Raw genomic sequence first — 19,485 nt, 5'->3', positions numbered from 1 at the left:
ACCGACAGCCACCTCAAGATGAAGGCAAAGGGACAATATTTGAATTCAAATGTGTGATCCCCCATTATGTAGAAATTTGAATATTTTAAGGAGGCCGGAGGCCTAAAGATAATTTTCGTTAAACCCGACAATTTGAGACACAAATTTGTGTGTGACACCACACGAATACATAATGAAAAGAGAGATAAATCTTATTTCTATTCGTGAACTCATGTCGTGTCAAATTCGTAGCTAACACGTGAAAATGACATGAATACACGAATTGACAAATCTAATTTTTGTTGCTTGTAACAGGTTCATTATACATTTTTAAGTACACATTTTCATGCTTGTTGTTTTATATTTTAACACAAACATTAAGGGACTATATTTAAAGGCTTAAACCAATTTTGAGGTTAGGAATGGCATTATGGTACATATTGAGTAGAGGCTTAGAGCACATGTCGTGTTGAATGTGACAACTCTTTGGAAAAGGGGGTTGATTCGTATACATCAACTTTTCTTCAAACACAACAATTTATGCTTTAAAATGTTGCACTATACAATTCTATAAATCATAAATTGTTATGTATGGTAAAAAAAATGTTGTGTATGAATCATTTCCCTTAGGAATAAGAATTGATATCCAAGTGTGGCCTCCACTAGCTATAACAACCTCTTGCCTCAAAAACAACGAAGGGTGTCAAAGAGGCCAACCATAATAAGTGTGGAAAGTATGGAAGAAGTAGCAACGTGAAGGAGGTTGTGTCAACCACATGAATGGCAGGAACACCACCCCATATGGTGTGGTACCCTTCCCATTCGGCGACCATTTCCTGAGCATCTCTCGCCCACTTGTGAATCCGTTTTCAAAGTGGACAAGTATATGATGTTGTTAGGTGAATCCAAATAAGTGAATATGTTTTGAAGGGATCTGGATCCGATATGCAAATCCATTGAAATGTTATTCAAATTTAGTGTTTTATATTTTTTTAAAACTAATTTATTAAAATTGGGTGTGGGGAGTGTGGGAAAGGAAAGATGATCATTTCCATGTGATTTGGGAAGGAAAGAGAAAAAACTAATAGAAAAAACTAAGCGTTGGAGCTAACATGAAATGTAAGAAAAGAATGCAAAAGGCAGCCACTAAGAAGAAAGATACAAAAATAATTAGTAAGGTTGGGAAGCAAGTAAAATGCCAATATATAACCTAAAACTTCAAATCTTACACTTAATATTGTCCCCTAAATTATCAAACAAACCTCTCAACTAACCACCAAAAGTGTTTTCAATTTCTCAAGCCTACGAGTCAACATCATAACAACATCCTCCTTCCCTTCATCAACAAGAGCTTTTTTCAATCTATTAAACATTAGTCCAGGAGGCCTTATCCCCATATCCATCATCTCTTCCAAATACTTACAACAACCCTGCAACTTTTTCTCGCGACACAAACTGTCAATCAAAGTAGAAAACATATGCATACCTGGTAAAACTCCTTCATCCTTCATCTCTTCCCAAACACCTATCGCCATATCAACCCTACCTTCATTACAAAACATCCTCACCATGATCTCATAAGTACTCACACTTGGCTCACATCCAAACTCATCTTTCATCCGTTTGAAAACACTATAAGCCTCTTTCGTTCTTCGATCTTTCACAAGATGATGAAGAATTATGTCAAAAGTGCGTGAATTTGGTCCAATACAATATCTCCTCATCTCTTCAATCACCATGAAAGCATCATCCATTTGCATTGACCAACAGTAAGACCCCACCATTGCATTGTAAGTTGGAGCTTCGGGTAAATGCCCACAAGACTTTGATAGCTCGAAGAACATTAAAGATTCGTTTAATCTCTTTTCGGAGCCTAACCCGTTGATTAAAGTGCAATATATATGTGGGGTTGGATTTATATTCTTTGATTTCATCTCATCAAACTTGTTGATTGCTTGATCATACTTTTTTGCTTTGCAATAAGCGTTTATGATGATTCCATAAGCAACAGCATCTGGTTCGAATCCATCGCCTTTCATTTCTCTGTAAACTTCATCTAGTTTCAGTAGATTCATTTCTTGACCCCAACCTTCTAAGAGAATGGTGTACGACTTTATATCTGGTTTGAACTTTGTCTTTTTCATTTTATCAAACACTTGCTGTGCACTCTCAACTTGTCTTGACTTGCATAGAGTATCGAGAAACCTGTTGTAATCATGGAGTTCAGGCTTCAATCCGAACTTCTCCATCCTCTCGAATGCCTCTATGGATTCTTTCACTTTCTTTGCTCTGGCGTACCTCCTCGAAATCAAAGCAAATGTTGATTTGCCCAGTACCCCTTTAATTTTCATGTCATTAACCAAGCTCCATATAACCTTGAACTGTTTGATCTTTCCTAGAGCTTCGATTAAGGCATCGTAGCTATCTGAAGTATGTTTGAATCCATTTTGTTTCTCTGCCCATCTGAAGAAAAAAAGTGCGAAAACTCCGGCATTACTCAGTTTTTTCAGAACCTCGACAACAAGAGCGGGAGAGAGTTCAGTTTGAGTGGAGTTCAGCAAAGACTCTAGTCGTGAAGTATCACGGTGAGTTGAGATGATTTTGCAGAGCTTCTCCGCGTCAGTGATGATTTGGTGGTTGAATGCATCTGGGTTTTCGATGGTTTTGTTGCAAAAACTTCTGAGATAAAGATGTAGTGATGAAGGGGGAAGTTTAGTCTGATTTGAAGTTAGAGATTCCTTGATTATTTCGATTGAGCTGATTGTAACACTGATTGATGGGGATGATGACGACGAATGAAGTGAAGAGCGGAATATCTCAGGTGTTGTTGCTGCTGAACGCTTGAGAATTTGCGAGAACGCCATTTTTGTTGGTCCCGTTAACACTACTACTGCATCTCTCATTACGTGAAATGTCAAAGAAAATAAGACATGATTTTTAGACTAGTTAATATTTAAATATTTATATCCTAAATAAACTTTAAAATATCATGTTCAAATCTTAATTTTATATAATTTAAAATAATTTTTTGTTATTTATAATAAATTCATTATTAAAAAAAAAATTCATTATTAGATTGGAGGGAGTGGGAGGGAAGCTTCCCTCACTTTTTATGGGTCATACCCTTCTTTCTCTCACATTTTTCCTCCAACCTAAAACCTAAGGAATTGGTGGGAAGCTCCCTCACTATTTTTTATTTTTTTAAAAAAATATATTTCATACATATATTATACTCATTTAGTAAGGAATTAAAAATCATAAATTTTGATATATTTTTTAATAGATATATAATTTTATAAATATTAAAAAGGATAAAAGAAAAGAAAAAGAATAAACGGACCAATCATGTGAGGAGTGAGAATGCGGGATCCCCACCCCCGCCCTCTTCCCGCGCTAGCCTTCCCGCACCCACAGTGCAGTGTTCCCACTGTGCGGGAAACGTCCCGCACCTCTCCCCGCTCACCACTCCATCCAGCCTTAAACTCTAACACCATTTCAATTTGCTAGAGGACTCAAATTCTCTCTCCTCCATTTCTCTTTCTACACCATCGCCAACCACCTTTTCTATCTCCTCATCACACTGAAGATTAAGAATAACACTCACAAATATCATGTTTGGTTTAACCAATGACGATATTCAGACACACAAGCTTTACGAGGTACTCTGGATATGTTATCGTCAATCCAAACGCTGACATTGCTCTTTTCTATTATTTTTTTGAGCCTCCTACCGATTCTTCAAATAAATCGTTGGTATATATAATATTTATATTTTAGGTATGACAAATATGATATTTTCTCATTTATTTAGGTCATATATGAAATTCTTTCGACTAAGAAAAAAAACACTTGCAGAGTCCTTATAGTATTTGTTCGGTTTGGTCCCTGTCAGACCTCAAATGACTATATTACCCTTATTTTATTTTTATTACCCCTATTTTATTTTTATCTTTTATTTTTCTGCTTTGTTCATTTTTATATAATTATTTATATACTAAAGTACTAAACCAACAATATCCTCACTAACAACCATCTGTCTCTCACCTCTCTCCATCTGAGAGGCTCACTGCCACCATCCATTTTCCGTTCATAAAAACCACCATGCCACCATCTTTTCTTATTTTGAATGTTTTCCCAAATTGAATAATTGTGTAAATTTTCTCACTTGTAAAACTTGAAACCCTTTTTTACTTCAGATTTTGGATATGTGATTTTTTCATCGACGTCTATACATTCTAGGATGAATAGTGTAACATCCTAAAATTTCAGTTTAGGATGTTGGCATATATTAATGTAATGAATGGTACGCATTTGTACTAATAGAAAGACCAAGGCCCTTACACCGTGTAAAAGTGGGATAGAATGTGAAGAATGTTGCCGGTATACATTAGGTGATGTATTATGGTGAAAACCATAATGAGGAATGTTATAATATAAATTATTAGTGAACGGGTGAAAAAAGATTATCACTTGAATATGAATTCAAAGAAATAGCAAAACAAATTGATATAATCGGCAAAAAAAAGACAAAGTAAGTTGATATACGGTGCAAAACAAGATAAAGTTGAAGTAAACTTTTAAATGGGTTATGTTATATGAATTACATCAGAAGACATTGTTTGTGTATGATTTGATACATATAAAGTGGTTGGGAGCACAAAACCAAAGCACCAATACTTGTATTTGATTTTTATAGCAATGTGCTTGAGTGTTACTTGTGAAAGACTGATTTCATTGCATGGAATCAAGGGTATATTCACCCATGTGTAAAGTCATGACAAAAAAAAGAAGAATTGGCAAAAGGAATCAACTTATTTGGAGTTGAGACGAAGAAATTAGGGTAATTCGAAAAGGGGAAGTGATTTGTAAACAACAATATTTCTCCATACACAACAATTTAAGGTTTATAAAGTTGTACAATACAAAATTTTAAAATACAAATTGTTGTGTTTGTGTATGAAAAAAACTATTGTGTACAAATAAACTCTCATTCGAAAATAGTATATCCTTTGGTTGTTGAGAAAGGAAGCTGTACCACCCTATATTCATGGAATATAAATTGAAACGTAAATGCTTTTAGCAAAAGTAATCTAAAGAAAAGTTGCAGTTGACTCTAATACGAATCCATGAATATAAAGGTCATTGAAAATGGAGTGAGTCTTTATGAGTGAGTTATAATACGAATCCATGAATATAAAGGTCATTGAAAATGGAGTGAGTCTTTATGAGTGAGTTATGATTGTTTGAACTCTCCACTAAAAATACACTGCCTAATGCAGAACACGGCCTTGTTTGGGTGACATGGGCTGTGTCTCACTGTCGAAGTCCCAAAAACGTCTGGGAATGAGTTTTAATAAAGCACATTGGCATTTAAGCACTTTTGGGTGGAACATGGGCCCTATCACCATGGAACACAGCCGTGTCCGAGAACAGTCCCTATAACATGTGCAATTTCGGGTCTTTAGCCTCTCATTTCACCCACACACTTCTTCACACCATCCAGGGGTGAGTTTGAGAGCTCAATCCAAGGATTTCCAAGATGATTAAGAATCAAGGCTTCTACATCTTGGATTGAAGGTAATTTCTTCTTCTTAGCAAAGCTTAGATAAGCTTTAATGGTTATAATGTGCAAAATTATAGGGGTGTGATGTGTCTGTACATAGTAATAATCTGTTAGTTGGCAGTTATACCTGTTGACAGTTTGATGGCAGTTATGTTAAGTATTAACCGACTCCCGTGAAGGGTTATATCAGTTAGTTGTCTATATATATGTATAAACTCTGTATGTAAACATGTGGTGATTATTATAGTACAAGATTTGTTAGTTATTTTCTGTGTAAAACTCTCATCTATTCCAACATATTGGTATCAGAGCCAATTTCTCTTTATGTCGATTGCCATCACAAACTCAAATTGCCCAAACTAAATGGATGAAATTACTTCCATTGGAGTATTCAGATTCAAGTCTTGGAATCACAAGACTCATGGGAAATCATAAAAGAAGGAATTAAAGAAGCAACAAACAAATGAATTAAAGGAATCAAAGAAACAAGATAAGAAAGCCATGTTCCTGATTTATCAGGCCGTTGATGAAAATATATTTGAAAGAATTTCTTCATCCAAAATATGAACAAATTAAATAAAGAGGATTCTCAAGATGATTCAGACAAGGAAGATGGCCATAAATATTTTTATTGCCATAAATTTGGGCACAAGATGCAGAAGAAAAACAAGCATCTGGTTTTATTCAAAAGGATATAATTTGTGTCTTAAGAATGGTTAAAGATGCGACCAATGCTCTCTAATGGGGAGGGTAAAGATGACTGATGACCTCAAACAAGATGTTTCCCAACAGCAACAATATTTATTCTTTCAGCATGAGATCCAAAGATGCTTTGGGCATGTTTACATGCACAACATTCCTTCCCTCATGATCAAAGCTTGGAGAAGTAACTAGTACACACAGATGAGAAGGTGGAGACTAGATGATCACAAGTCTAAACAACAATTTTCATTGAAGATGATAATACAAACCACTCCATCTATGAGCAAGCTAGGGGAATCCAGTTCATCTGTGGTCAATAATACCCCTCCTCACTCCAACAATGTCAATGCTGAACATTCTCTTGATACCACAGCTACAATACTTCAGATGACTCAAAGATTGGACTTTGATGATATAGCTGACTTTGCAGATGCTGATCCTATACACTATGTCTCAACAAAAAAATGGAGACAGTGAAATGCATTGGAGCTATACACAAGAATAAGACAACTGGGAGTTAGTAGAATTACCTATAATCCATTCACGGCCGGGTTTACAAAACAAAAATCAATCAAGTCTAAATTTAATCCTTGGAAATATTCTGGTTTCATATGAAACAATCGACTTCTAGCTTGTATTCAACATCCAATATCAACTGGTTAATTTCTCACTTGAAATAAGATTATAGGACTATTATCTTTGAGGTTGTATCTTCCAAAATGTTGAACAAGGTATATCTAGGAATCAAAAGTTTCAATAACAGAAGTCAAAAAAAAAAAAATAATAAGATTCAATAATTCCAAAGATGGTATAACTCTGACTTTTTCACAAAAATTTGCATGAATTCAATGGGGTCAAACATCTTCATGTTGGCCAATAATTAGCAGCCCTGAAAAGTTAATGATACGTACACTGTGTTAAACTTTTAATTCTGAGCATTAACAACTTGAAACAATTGTATAAGTTGCATAAATATCAACATGCACCGACTGACCCCACCCACTACTAAAAGCCATAAACAACAATATATACAAGGCAGCCACACATGGAAATTATAATGAAAATTAATACCATTCTGATAAAATTTCTTCGGGTCATTTCATGATTAAAGTGGCACTTGGAGACTTCTCAATCAAGAAGTTTCTAGCTTCAATAGACATTTTTACTTTGTATGGATCCACACGCATGCTGGAGTCTATAGTCAAGCAAATCAAGTTGGTAAAAGGTGAAGAATTGTGCAATAATAAATCCGGAAATGATGAAATACACTGCATGCACAAAAACAAAAAGAAATATATACATTAAAGATGCAATGCATATATATAGATTGTATAATATCACAATACCTCAACAATGTAAGCATCAAGTGTAACATATCTGGCACTATAGAGCTTCTGAAGCATGTGAATAGTTTTGAGAGCATCTTCCTCCTTATATGGCATTTTTAACCAACATATAGTCACTTCATTTAGAGAATGGAAACAATCTTTGAACAATTGTGGATGCGGAAAACCCGTGTAACACAAAGATGAAAGAATTGATGGAGCATTCAAGAGCTTGATGATGCAATGATATATTGTGAGATTCTCAAGTTGAGGTGCAATCAGATTGATGATGACTCTTGAACATTTCCCACCAATAAGAATGAGATCAGAAAGTCGAGGGGTAATGATGTCAAATTCCTCCACATCCACATTAATAACAAAAGATTCTAAAGTGAGGTGCTTTAAGTTTACACACTTGGAGAAAAGATCACCACTCAATACAATGCCACTGAGATGCAAAGTTGTTAAAGCTGGAAAATCCCAAGGTGTTTTGGGTGTAATATTGCAAGCTCCAATCACAATGCTAGTCAGTGTGAAATGTTTGAGTGAATTAGAGGTAAACAGGAAAGGAGGGTTATTTGGAAGGTGGTGTGTGAGCCAGATAGTTAGTTGTTGGACATTGTGAGAGCACACATAATCTGCAATCTTTCTCACAAAAAAGTCATTAGCTGCTCCTTGGAAATATAGCTTTAACAAAGACACTTCTCTTTGATGATCACGATGAAACAAAACATGAGTCATGAATTCAGCAAACCTAAGTAAAGACCCAAAATTACAGCTTGAGAAGTTAAGAAAGGGCATTGATGTCCACAGAAGCTTCCATCTTGAGGACAACAAACATGTTTCAACAACAAATTTCATGTCAAAACAAGACATGATCTTATGAAGAAGCTCATCTGGCAATCTGCTTAATCTATCTTGTTCTACAACCCACCTAACATTATTTTGATCAAACTCCATTCTCTGTTATTCACAGAATCCTGTCAATCCCTTATACACACAATCCTAGTTTTCTTTTGATTCTGATCATCTTCACTGATAGCCAGATAACCATCCTTCCTTCTCTTTTGAGTCCACAAATCACATTCCCATAGCAAATGATAATCTGCACTTCATAATGTAAAAGTTAAATCAATTATATTTACTTGGGTAACAGATAAGAATACCAACTAAATATATGGAACACAGATTAAGACATAACATCAATACTGCATCAGATAGTGCTGCTTATAAGTTATAAAGATGGTCTTATGCCACTTTTGTAAATGTATCAAGGCAATTTGAAAATGTCACAACTCTTTTAGCTAGCTGATAAGTGTATGATTCTTATTCTAACAAAGACATGCTTTATTCCTATTCTGCTAGTGAAATTAAGAATCCAAAGAGGTCATGATATAATTCTACATCCTACACTGAGAACCCAATTTTTCACTCATAATACAAGTGTATAAATGGCTAAAGCCTAGTTCCCGAGTGTAAGTAAAGGAAAGAAAAGAAAGGGAAGGAAATATGGAGAGAAAAGAAAGGAAGGGGAAGGAAATAAATAACTTTAAAATTTTACCCTTATTTTTTAAGCAATCATATTAAATACATAGTTATAATTGGAAAAAAGAATGTTGTTCTACATCCTAACAGGAGCATCCCATATCCAAAAGAAGCAAAATTATAGATGAAAGAAGCAGAACAAACTGCAAAATGAGCAGCAACTAATAATCAAAAGTTGTTACATACTTGATACAATGTTTACTTTCACACTTTTTCTTTTTGCTAATTAAAGGCTTTATATGAATTTACTTATTTACTACATTACATAAAAATTCTTTATGATTGTTGTTCAAAATAAGGCCACTATGAGCATGAATACGATATAAGCATCAGGAAACCACCATAAATGCTGATACAATCTACTGATGTCAAAAAAAGTGTAAATCAAATAACCAATAACTTAATTTCTTTAACACAACATTTGTTGGCTAGAAGTTTATTAATGACAGTTACCAAACGTAATCACAAATATGAAGGAATATGTTTCCTTGCAACAACAAACAAGAGGTAGAGCCAAGGGCAAAAACGCTATGAAACTGTGAGATGGCTTGCAATACGTAAAGCAACAACACCACCACCACTCAATGAACCAAAACAGTTGACCATTTATTGAATCAACAGTCAAACAACACTCAAATACATTATTTGATAGGGCATTTATAATAATGATTTCGAAGTTGAAGTTTAATAATCGAAAATGCAGCAACAATTCATGGTTGAGGAAGAAGCAAATAATAGCAGTGAATTAAAACTAAAAAGAAGGCAGAAACATTTATTTACTAGTTGCAGGGATGAAGAATGAAGACGCGGTTGAACAGCTTGAGGGTTACGCAGAATCTTGAATACGTGATGTGTTTTCTGGTTTATATGGTTCGTTTATATAATAATATGAGGATAATTATGTAAAATTCAAAAAAAAAAAAAGATGAGGATACGATCGACTTCTCTCCAAATCTCTCCAATTTGGGAGGAAGATTAGGAGGGAAGATCTTCCATTATCTTCTCTTCTTTTCTTTCCAAATCATCCCCAAAAAAAAAATCGGGAACAAGATTTTATCAGCCTTTCCTTCCGATTTCTTCCACTTACCTCCCCTTAATGAGACTCGGGAACAAGGCGTTAAAGAAGTTACTAAAAGACCACAATTAAGAACATGTATAAAAATTAATGTATGTTCATATGAGAAAACTAAATATAAACATATGAATAATGAAATGGGATAAACCAAAAGCCCCAATTCCATCTGATTTGGTTAAGAGTGGGATCATCAATTAACAGGTCGTATATATAGACTAACATTAAAAAAAATAATAATCATGCCAAATACGTCATTTAAAAAACTTGATAAGAATTAGTATTTTGATTACTGAAAAGCAACATTAAGTACCTATCACCGATCACCATGGAAAAGAAGAGAAAAAAACTATAAATCTCAAACATCCACGTCAATCTTTTGTTAGTACTGCAGTATCGCTATAGATATTAACTAATCCACAAATCAGTAGTTTTACGATATTCTCGCTGATTCATCAGGCGAAAAGCTCTATAACCTATCAACTAAGAGACGAGAACGATTAAAAGAACGTAAAATGATCACGTCGATGAAACTAGAACAGGAGGAAGTTGATAATTAAGGCATGGATCATGGATGCCGACGAAAAATTAGGGATTGACAGAGACGTACCTCTGAAATTATACCGCCATCGAAGGCAATTATCGTTGATTGTATGTTATCCGCAATCACCTTATGAACCCCTACACTTTAACCAGAGAATAGAGATCATACACCGTTGATAGTATCGTTGGGGATGTTTTAGCTTTGCTTAAAAACCCTTTTATTGCGTTCTTTCCATAAACAACATATCCGCATGCCAAACTCCTTTCAAATCTACGACTCCCTATTAGGCTATCAAAGCTTCTTTTCCCGCCCAATATTTATAATTGAACTTCCGAAAATGCCCATGCATACTATATACTAGTATATACCCTTGGCCTTTAAGTTCCTGATGTGCATCCCTTGAAATCTTCCTGATTTTTTGCATTTGACCTGTACAAACATTTAAAGATACTCCCTTTAAATTAGGTAAATATAATGCTATTAATTACTCATATGTATCTATACTAAAATTAGTACACAATCTTACTCATATTTACTTGTCATTGATGGGAGTTATTCTTCCACCGGGCATTTTAATAAATCCACTTAAATCATAAATATATGACAACTATGCCCTCATTTAAATTTGTATTGTTTTTATTTTGGTATCTAATTATTCGTCGATCAATTCCACCAAAAAAACATTTAATGGATAGTTTATCCTTCATCGGTTAAATCCCATTAATTTAGGGATATTTGATTCAATTCTTTTCAAAGGTACATACATTTTTTGGTTTTAATCTTAATAGCAATTTACTTAGATCTATTTACCCCTAAATAGCAATATACTTTATTGATTATTTCCGAATCCCATTGTGTCGTGATTTTTACTCCCATGAATAAATTTACGTGATTTTCAGTCCACGGATAATTTTACACACTTTCCTTTTTAATATATTTTTTTTAAAATAAACATAGCATTGTACCTTTAAAATGGTTACATTAGGGCATCCTACTATGAATTATCTATAAAAATATGTTGCGATTTCCCTAAATGATTAAAATGTACATTGCTAACTTCTGATACACAGACCATTTTCTGAAAAAACATTAAAAAAAGAACTAAGAGGGAAATATGAAAATAATATCTTTTACATCGTATTTCTTTAAATCCATTGTAGATGCTATAATTAAGAAATCATTGAAAGTAATTTGCCATTTCTTGCATTTATATTTAATAAAAACATTTTTCTAATAAACAAAATAAAACAAAATTAATGGACAAAAGAGAAATATGTAAAAAGAATTATTATTATTATTGTTCATAAATTAGCAAAACCTTCATAATTATGGGAAAAACTCTTCTGCCCCACGTATTGAAGCAGCAAAGGTTTGCACCTTCCATGGACTTCAACCAGCTTCTAAACTATCATAAGTTTTTTTAACGCTTCTTGAGTCTTCACTGCAAACATTTTCTGTAAATATAAAATGTGTTGATGTCCTACAAAAAGGTAAAGGTATTTCTTATTCAACAACACGTGGCAAAATGTTCATACAAACTTCCTCATGAATATATCATTTTATTTTATCCATTCATCAGTTACTAATGGAAAGTTTGTGCAAATTTTCTTGGAAAAAACATTCAATGTAGGCCGATAAACTCTGAAAATAACTACTAACATCAATGTAAAATTACCAATTTACCCCTAGCTCTAAGAAAATGGTTAAGTGACTATCTGATTTTGATTTTTCAATACACACACATCTGCACTTCACTTTTTTAAGTGACTATCTGATTATGGGCGTGTTTGGCACGGAGCTTTTGAAAGTGTTTGGGAGCTTCTAGCTTTTAGCTTTTGACAAAACACTCTAGTTTAATCAAAAAACTTCGTTTGGCAGTACGGGTGTGTAGCTTTTAGTTTAAACAAAACGCTCCCAAATCTAAAAGCTACTTCATGTACGTTTAACAAAATACTATTGAGCTTTTGAAATCAATTTCCATAATTACCCTTAAAAATATATTTATATATTTATTTATTTTTAATCAACTGTCCTTTTATGTAATTTTATATATTTTAAAAGCTACTAGCTACTTTTGTCAAACACTCATATAACAAATAAAAGCTACCGCTACCCGCTTTCGGTTAACAACTATTTTTGTCAAACACGCCCTATGAAGAGAATGGTATTCGTGGCATTTTCTCAATCTACTCAAGATAGTCAATGACAACTATCTGTATGCTAAATATGATATTCAGCCATTTTTTTAACTTTGAACGCCATTTTAATATTTTGTTTTGCATTATTTTTTTAACTAATATAAAATATCCTTCGGAATTGAAATTTGCTTAGTCCTTTGGTATTTTCTTAATGCAAAAACATGTTTGCAAGCTATAAATAATAAGTTAGAAATATCACTATACAATCAAATTGTTAAATTGTTGAGAAATCCATTTCATCAGCTTTTTTTTTTTTAATTCAAAACATGCTACTTTGTCGCATTAATATAAATCAATTTTATTACCTTTTCAATTAAATCAATTTTAAAATATTAAATCCATCAATATAAGCTAATTTATATTTTCTTAAACTAGATACAATAATAATTAATTTACATTAAATGTATAAACATACAATATAATAATTATTTTCCCGTAAGAAAATTATTCGCTAAAAAAACTATTTATCGCCGCTACTTTGCGGGGCACACATCTAATATATATATATATATATATATATATATATATATATATATATATATATATATATATATATATATATATATATATATATATATATATATATACCTTATGTTTAAAATTATTCATCTAAGATAATATCTAAATAACTAAACTTACTCTTTACTTTCATAAAAACTTTCTTGCTGCATTTCTTTGGATTGAGTTTTAATTTTCAAAAATATTCATTTATCTTATAAATAAGTTACATCATATATCCTTTTCATTTCGACTTTTTCTTATCGTATTAAACGATAAAAAAAACAATTTAATTTAGTCATTTAACAGTATGTGTTTCTTTTCCATTTTAATATTCACATTAAAATGCGCCATACATTTTTGTCTGTAATAAATCATTGTTATTTTAAGAAATATGACATACATTTTATGACAGACTCTTATGCTCGTCATGAAATTGTTGTTCGTCATCACTCGTCTTTAAAGAAAAGCATTTTTTTTCTAGTAGTGACAGTAAAATGCATTCTATACAAAAGAGTAAGGTGTTGTTTGTTTTTTGTTTGTAGATCTTCTTGGCCTCTTCTATCTGCGCGACGCAGACCACGCTCAGATATTAGGCTTTGCAGACTATTTGTTTTTTTGAAGATGACATACCTAAAAAGGTCAGCACGTTCTCTTCTTCGCACAAATGTGGACTAGAGTCTTCAAACCTTTTCAGACATCTTCTAGTCTAAAAAAACACATATATTTTTGTTTTTTAACTTAGATTTATTCCAAGTTTATCTATTATAAACAATTTTTTATAAAAAAAATTACAATACTAAAAGAAAAAAATTCGACGACACAATCATGACATTTTTGACAAATTTATAAATAAAAATTTAATTACAATAAGGTTATTGGAGTTATTTATATAGACATGAAAAAAAATATTAATATTGTCTTATACTTTTTTTGTATCAAATTTTATAAAACATTATTTAATACAGTATTATTCATTTCTTAGGAAAAATATTAATGCCTAATTTTTAATTGATTTAATTGAAAAGGTAAAATAAAAATTTTGAAAATTTTCATTTAAAATCAAAGTTTATTTCCATCAAAATGTTTATTTATAATTTTACGACCAAAGTTTGCTGATTTTTATCAAATATGTACATTAATATGTATCATTTTATTTTCACTTTTTATACAATAATACATAAAAGTTGATATACATGTGTTAATTATCTATAATAAAGTAATTAAATTATTGAAAAACTCGTTTAAGTTTTTTTAATAAGTTTGATTAGATTTTAATTTATTCTAACAGTCTACAAATATTAAAAAACAAACAGTCTTTTTCTTTCAGACTGCATACGTTTGGTTCACCTCTTCTACTATAGAGGGTTTGTTGACATTTTACCTAAAAAAACAGCACCTAAGATCTGGGAGTCAGTAAAATTACCTATAGGACAAAAATCCATTAGAGTGAAATGGATTTACAAAACAAAAATCAGTGAAAAATGTGAGGTGGACAAGCACAAGTAAAAGGTTACAAACAACAATATTGGTGTAAATTATCAAGACGTCTTTGCTCCTGTAACCAACATGAAACCATTCAACTTGTTTACATTGATCAAAACAACTGGGATGTCCATCAAATAGATGTGAAATCAGCCTTCCTGAATGGGTAATTGGAAGAAGATGTGTACATTGATCAACCAAGTGGATATGTGAAGCAAGGAGAGGAACACAAAGTCCGCCACTTAAAGAAGGCTCTCTACGGGATCAAACAAGCCCCATGGGCTTGGTATAGTAGAATCGAAGGGTGTTTTATAAACCATGGATTTAAAAAATGAACTTATGAACACACACCTTTTATAAAAGAAAGTAGTGATAAACTGTTGGAAGTGTGTTTTGTTAACCAATATAATTCCTTATGAATTCCATTAAGTATCAATAGAAATAAATACAAGAGTCCTATCGTTATTTATGGATATTATCTCAACGATAAATGTATATTATATATTTTATAATAAAACATATCTATTTTTAACAAACCTTCCTCAATATGAGGAAGGTAATCTTCGACTAATACACCCCCGTAGTCGAATCGAGAGGATGGCGAACGTTGAGACATTTCTTGAAATCTTTAAAGAGCATGAAAGGTAAGCATTTTGTGAAGATGTATACAACTTGACAATGCGAGGGAATATGGAATACACGTACTTGATCACGAGCTATGTGACAACCTGAAATTTCTATCTTATACAGTCAGTCAATCCAATCAAAGTCAGACTTGTTTCTGCTATCATTTAACACTGTTTAGGGTTTGTTTGAGTGTTCTAAGCCTAGTATATTCAAGAAAAGGTTGTTAGGAAGTATCTTCTAGGGTTAATGTGCAACAATCAAACCTTAAACCCTATTAAAAAGGTGTTTACGGCCAAACTTCATGAGTTTGGGCCGTAAACTCAACCTTGGCCATGAACTCATGCTATAAGCATGAGTTTACATCCTTTTTGATCATTTCCTTCATTTCAAGTCAAAGAAACCCCATTTATCTCTCAAGTATCATAAGATCTTCATCCCGATCTTCGAAAAATGTAAGCATTTCTTCTCTTGATTTGTTGTTACATCTCCTTATCTAGTGGTTATACATGATTTCATCCATGATTTTAACCAGTATAATTCCTTGTGTATTCCATTGAGTATCAATCAAAATATATACAAAAGTCCTAACGTTATTTAGAGATATTATCTCAACAATAAATGTATAGTATATCTTCTATAATAGAGCATATTTGTTTTAGCAAACCTTTCTCAATATGAGGAATATTCGGCTAATATGTTTATATGTTGATGAGCTGGTATTTACGAGAAACTCTTCTCAACTTATTGATGAATTTAAGAAGTCAATGAAGCTGGAATTTGAAATGACAGATCTAGGTCTTCTTTGTGAGTGTAAACCTGACTTGGGTACAAACCTGTCATGGGTAGTTGCACCACCATCTATGTTGACAATAAGAACTACAAATGGAAACTTATTCATTTCAGATGGTGAACACAATAAATAACTACAGTACTTTAGTGGCTGGTTTAGGTATAAATAAAGGTTGTAACTTCCGTTGTAGAGCACCATAAAACAGAGAGTGATAGAGAGTAATACTTAGTCTGAGTATTATTCTAAAGGGTTGTTTTCTTTTCTTGTAATATTGAGCGTGAAAGCTCCTCCTTTTGTTCCAGTTTTGCATAAAAGTGTGTTTCAACCCCAACAAGTAGCATCATAACTTGATTTAAGCTCCAATGGCGCATTCTCTGTTTTTTGGTCAAAGTGCTTTTATCTTGGAAACAATTACTTTGTACACCGTTGGAAACTTCTTGTTCCGAAGATTCCATATATATATATATATATATATATATATATATATATATATATATATATATATATAGAGAGAGAGAGAGAGAGAGAGAATTTTTCGACCATCGGAAGGCCTCCAAATTGTCAGTTAAAGTTGGTCAAAGTCTCGCCGGAAAGTCGCTTTCCGGCCTAAAAAACCAGTGTGTCAGAGAACTCATCGGAGAAGAAGGCTGACATAAGCAGTGACGTCAACAGCTAACCAAACTTCTATCAATTGCAATTTGGCCCATGCTCTTCAAAAAATTGTTGTTTGGCCCTGTGTCTCAGAAAAATTGCATTTTTGGTCCTATTTTTTTGAAAAATTTCAATTTATCTCCTTTTACTTCTATAAGAGTTCTATTTGTCCTCCTGAACTTCTAATAAGTTAATATTGGTTCCCGTTCTTTTAGAAAAAAAAAAGTTATGAGGTTGTGTATGCCCAAGTGTATTCCAAGAATGACCACACATAGCTCGTCGTCTTCTCAACCCGAAGCTAAAAGTGTTCAAAGGACACGGAAAGATGGTAGTGTTACGTTACACTATCCAATGCTCATGAAGATGAACTATGCGATGTGGGCTATAACAATGTGAGTGAATTTACAAGCACAAGGAGTATGGGATGTAATTCAAAATGCATAAATGAAAGAACATAAAGATCGGATGGTTCTTGCGGCTATTTATGAAGCAATTCCATAGGATGTACTTCGGATGTTAGATGAGAAGCACATAGCTAAAGAAGCATGTGAAACGATTAATACAACGTACATGGGAACCAATCAGATCAAGGAGACCAAAGCTCAAACCTTGAGAAGTGACTTCGAGGTGATCCAGATGAAAGATAGTGAATCGGTGGATGATTTTTCCATGAGATTGAATATTACTGTGACTGGTATTTGATCGCTAGGTGAAAAGATTGAGGAAATTATGATCATGAAGAAGTTCCATCAAGCCATACCGATACGATTTATGCAAATCGTAACATTTATCGAGCAATTTGGAGATTTGAAGAATATAACTGTTAGAAGAGGTTGTGGATCGTCTTAAGACCCATGAAGAGAGACTTCGAAGTTGTGGAGAAAAAAAGGAAGACCTTCTCTATTGCTTACACATGTCGAGTGGGCATCTCGTTCCAAGCAAACTGGTGAGAGAAACTCGTCAAACACTTCAAAGGGACAAGGAGGACATGGTAACTGAGGCCAAGGTCGTGGGTGTGGCCGAGGAGGTAGTCTTGATTCCAACATAAACTAGAATAACCACAATCCTCCTCGAAAGGATAAAAGTAAAATCAAATGTTTTACTTGTGAACAGTTTGGTCATTATGCGTTAGAGTGCCCGGACAAGAATCGTGGTGAGGATGTGAACCTCACTTAAGCCAATGAAGTAGAGCCTATTCTAATGATGGAAGTCTCACAAGAATATGCACAAAAAAAGGTTCCTCTAAGAGAGAAGATTTTTGTTAATCTTCTTGCATCGGGAGAAAGTTGTGTCAAATCCGAGGTATGGTATCTCAAAAACAGTGCTAGAAATCATATGATCAGAGACCGCTCAAAGTTCCGCGATCTGGATGAGCACGTTACTGGTCATGTGAGATTTGCGGATGGTTCGACCATTGCTATTTTGGGAAAGGTTTGATTTTATTCAATAGCAAAAATGGCGACCAAAGACTCCTTAATGGGGTATATTTCATTCCAAGTCTAATAAACAATATTATTAGTCTTGGAGAAATGACACAGAAAGGGATTCGAACATAATGGATGGCTTGAATCTGGCATTGTTTGACAGAAACAAAACTTTACTTTTGAGAGTTAAACGATCCCCAAACCAGTTATATATAACTATTTTAAGGATCGGTAGACCGACTTGTCTTTTAGAAACAAAAGATGAACCAACTTGGATATGACATTCTAGACTTGGTCATGTTAACTCTCTTGCCTTAAAGAAGTTGTCCGAAAAGAATATTGCAACCGGGGTCCCAAAGATTGAGCACCCAAACCAAGTATGTGAAGGGTGTGTTCTTTCCAAACAAACCTGAATTACTTTCCCAGAACACATGACCTTTCGGGATCAAAAACCTGGTCCGATCACACCTACGTCTATTGGAAATAGTAAATATTTTCTCTTTTTAGTAGATGATTTTAGTTGTGGATGTGGTGTAACATCCGAGTCACCAGGTATTTCCCTTGATTTAATTAACTGTTTAAATATTGAATCTTTGTGAAAGGCAGTACATTGGGCATACATAGTGTACGCGCGGCGTACATGATGAAGACGCTAAGCGGGGGGAGCCTTGCGTACACTAGGCGTACCCAAGCGTACGATGGTCGTAACCTGTCTAGTTGCAAACCCTAAATTTTAGGGTTTACATCATATATAAATACATTAACTCCATCCCAAACCTCATTCCCTCAACCTCCATTGTCCCTAAAGAGTAGAAATCGAACCCTAAACCTCTTGCATGCTTTGTGAGCTAATTTGGTGCATTTTGGGTGATTTTTGGTGGTTTTGAAGAAGAAGTTAGAAGAAGGAGCAAGAACCTGGGAGGAGCTTGTAGATCCAGGAGTTTAGCATCTTTTCTGACTCATTTGAGGTATCAAGCTTCAAACTTGACCATTGCATGCTTAGTTGTAGTTTTGGGGTGTTTTATGTGACATTTTGAATCCATAGTTACGATTTCTTATGTTCTGGTAGTTCCAGCCCATAA

At 33.5% G+C, this 19,485-nt stretch overlaps 2 protein-coding genes across 2 annotated transcripts; both read right to left on the bottom strand.

The window, feature by feature from the left end:
- Positions 1-1,099: 1,099 nt before the first annotated feature.
- LOC111882027 (pentatricopeptide repeat-containing protein At1g71060, mitochondrial) lies at positions 1,100-2,889 on the bottom strand. Its single transcript, XM_023878395.2, has one exon. The coding sequence runs from the start codon at positions 2,880-2,882 to the stop codon at positions 1,245-1,247; it is 1,638 nt and encodes a 545-aa protein (XP_023734163.2). The 5' UTR covers positions 2,883-2,889; the 3' UTR covers positions 1,100-1,244.
- A 4,449-nt stretch (positions 2,890-7,338) lies between these two features.
- Positions 7,339-8,932, bottom strand: LOC122197594 (F-box/FBD/LRR-repeat protein At3g51530). The gene is made up of 2 exons (XM_042901812.1): positions 7,591-8,932; positions 7,339-7,512 (listed from the first exon to the last, which is right to left on the bottom strand). The coding sequence occupies exons 1-2, from the start codon at positions 8,527-8,529 to the stop codon at positions 7,339-7,341; spliced, it is 1,113 nt and encodes a 370-aa protein (XP_042757746.1). The 5' UTR covers positions 8,530-8,932.
- Between the last annotated feature and the right edge of the window lie 10,553 nt (positions 8,933-19,485).

This window comes from Lactuca sativa, chromosome 4, assembly GCF_002870075.4.
Source record: "Lactuca sativa cultivar Salinas chromosome 4, Lsat_Salinas_v11, whole genome shotgun sequence".
Classification (NCBI taxonomy): domain Eukaryota; kingdom Viridiplantae; phylum Streptophyta; class Magnoliopsida; order Asterales; family Asteraceae; genus Lactuca; species Lactuca sativa.
Note: the sequence above shows the minus strand (reverse complement) of the source record. Positions and strands in the feature narration are given on the sequence as shown.

Coding starts and splice junctions, on each gene's coding strand:
- LOC111882027 (XM_023878395.2), bottom strand. CDS start 2,882: ATGAGAGATGCAGTAGTAGTGTTAACGGGACCAACAAAAATGGCGTTC.
- LOC122197594 (XM_042901812.1), bottom strand. CDS start 8,529: ATGGAGTTTGATCAAAATAATGTTAGGTGGGTTGTAGAACAAGATAGA. Junction 7,513..7,590: donor TTGATGCTTACATTGTTGAG/GTATTGTGATAT, acceptor TTGTGCATGCAG/TGTATTTCATCATTTCCGGA.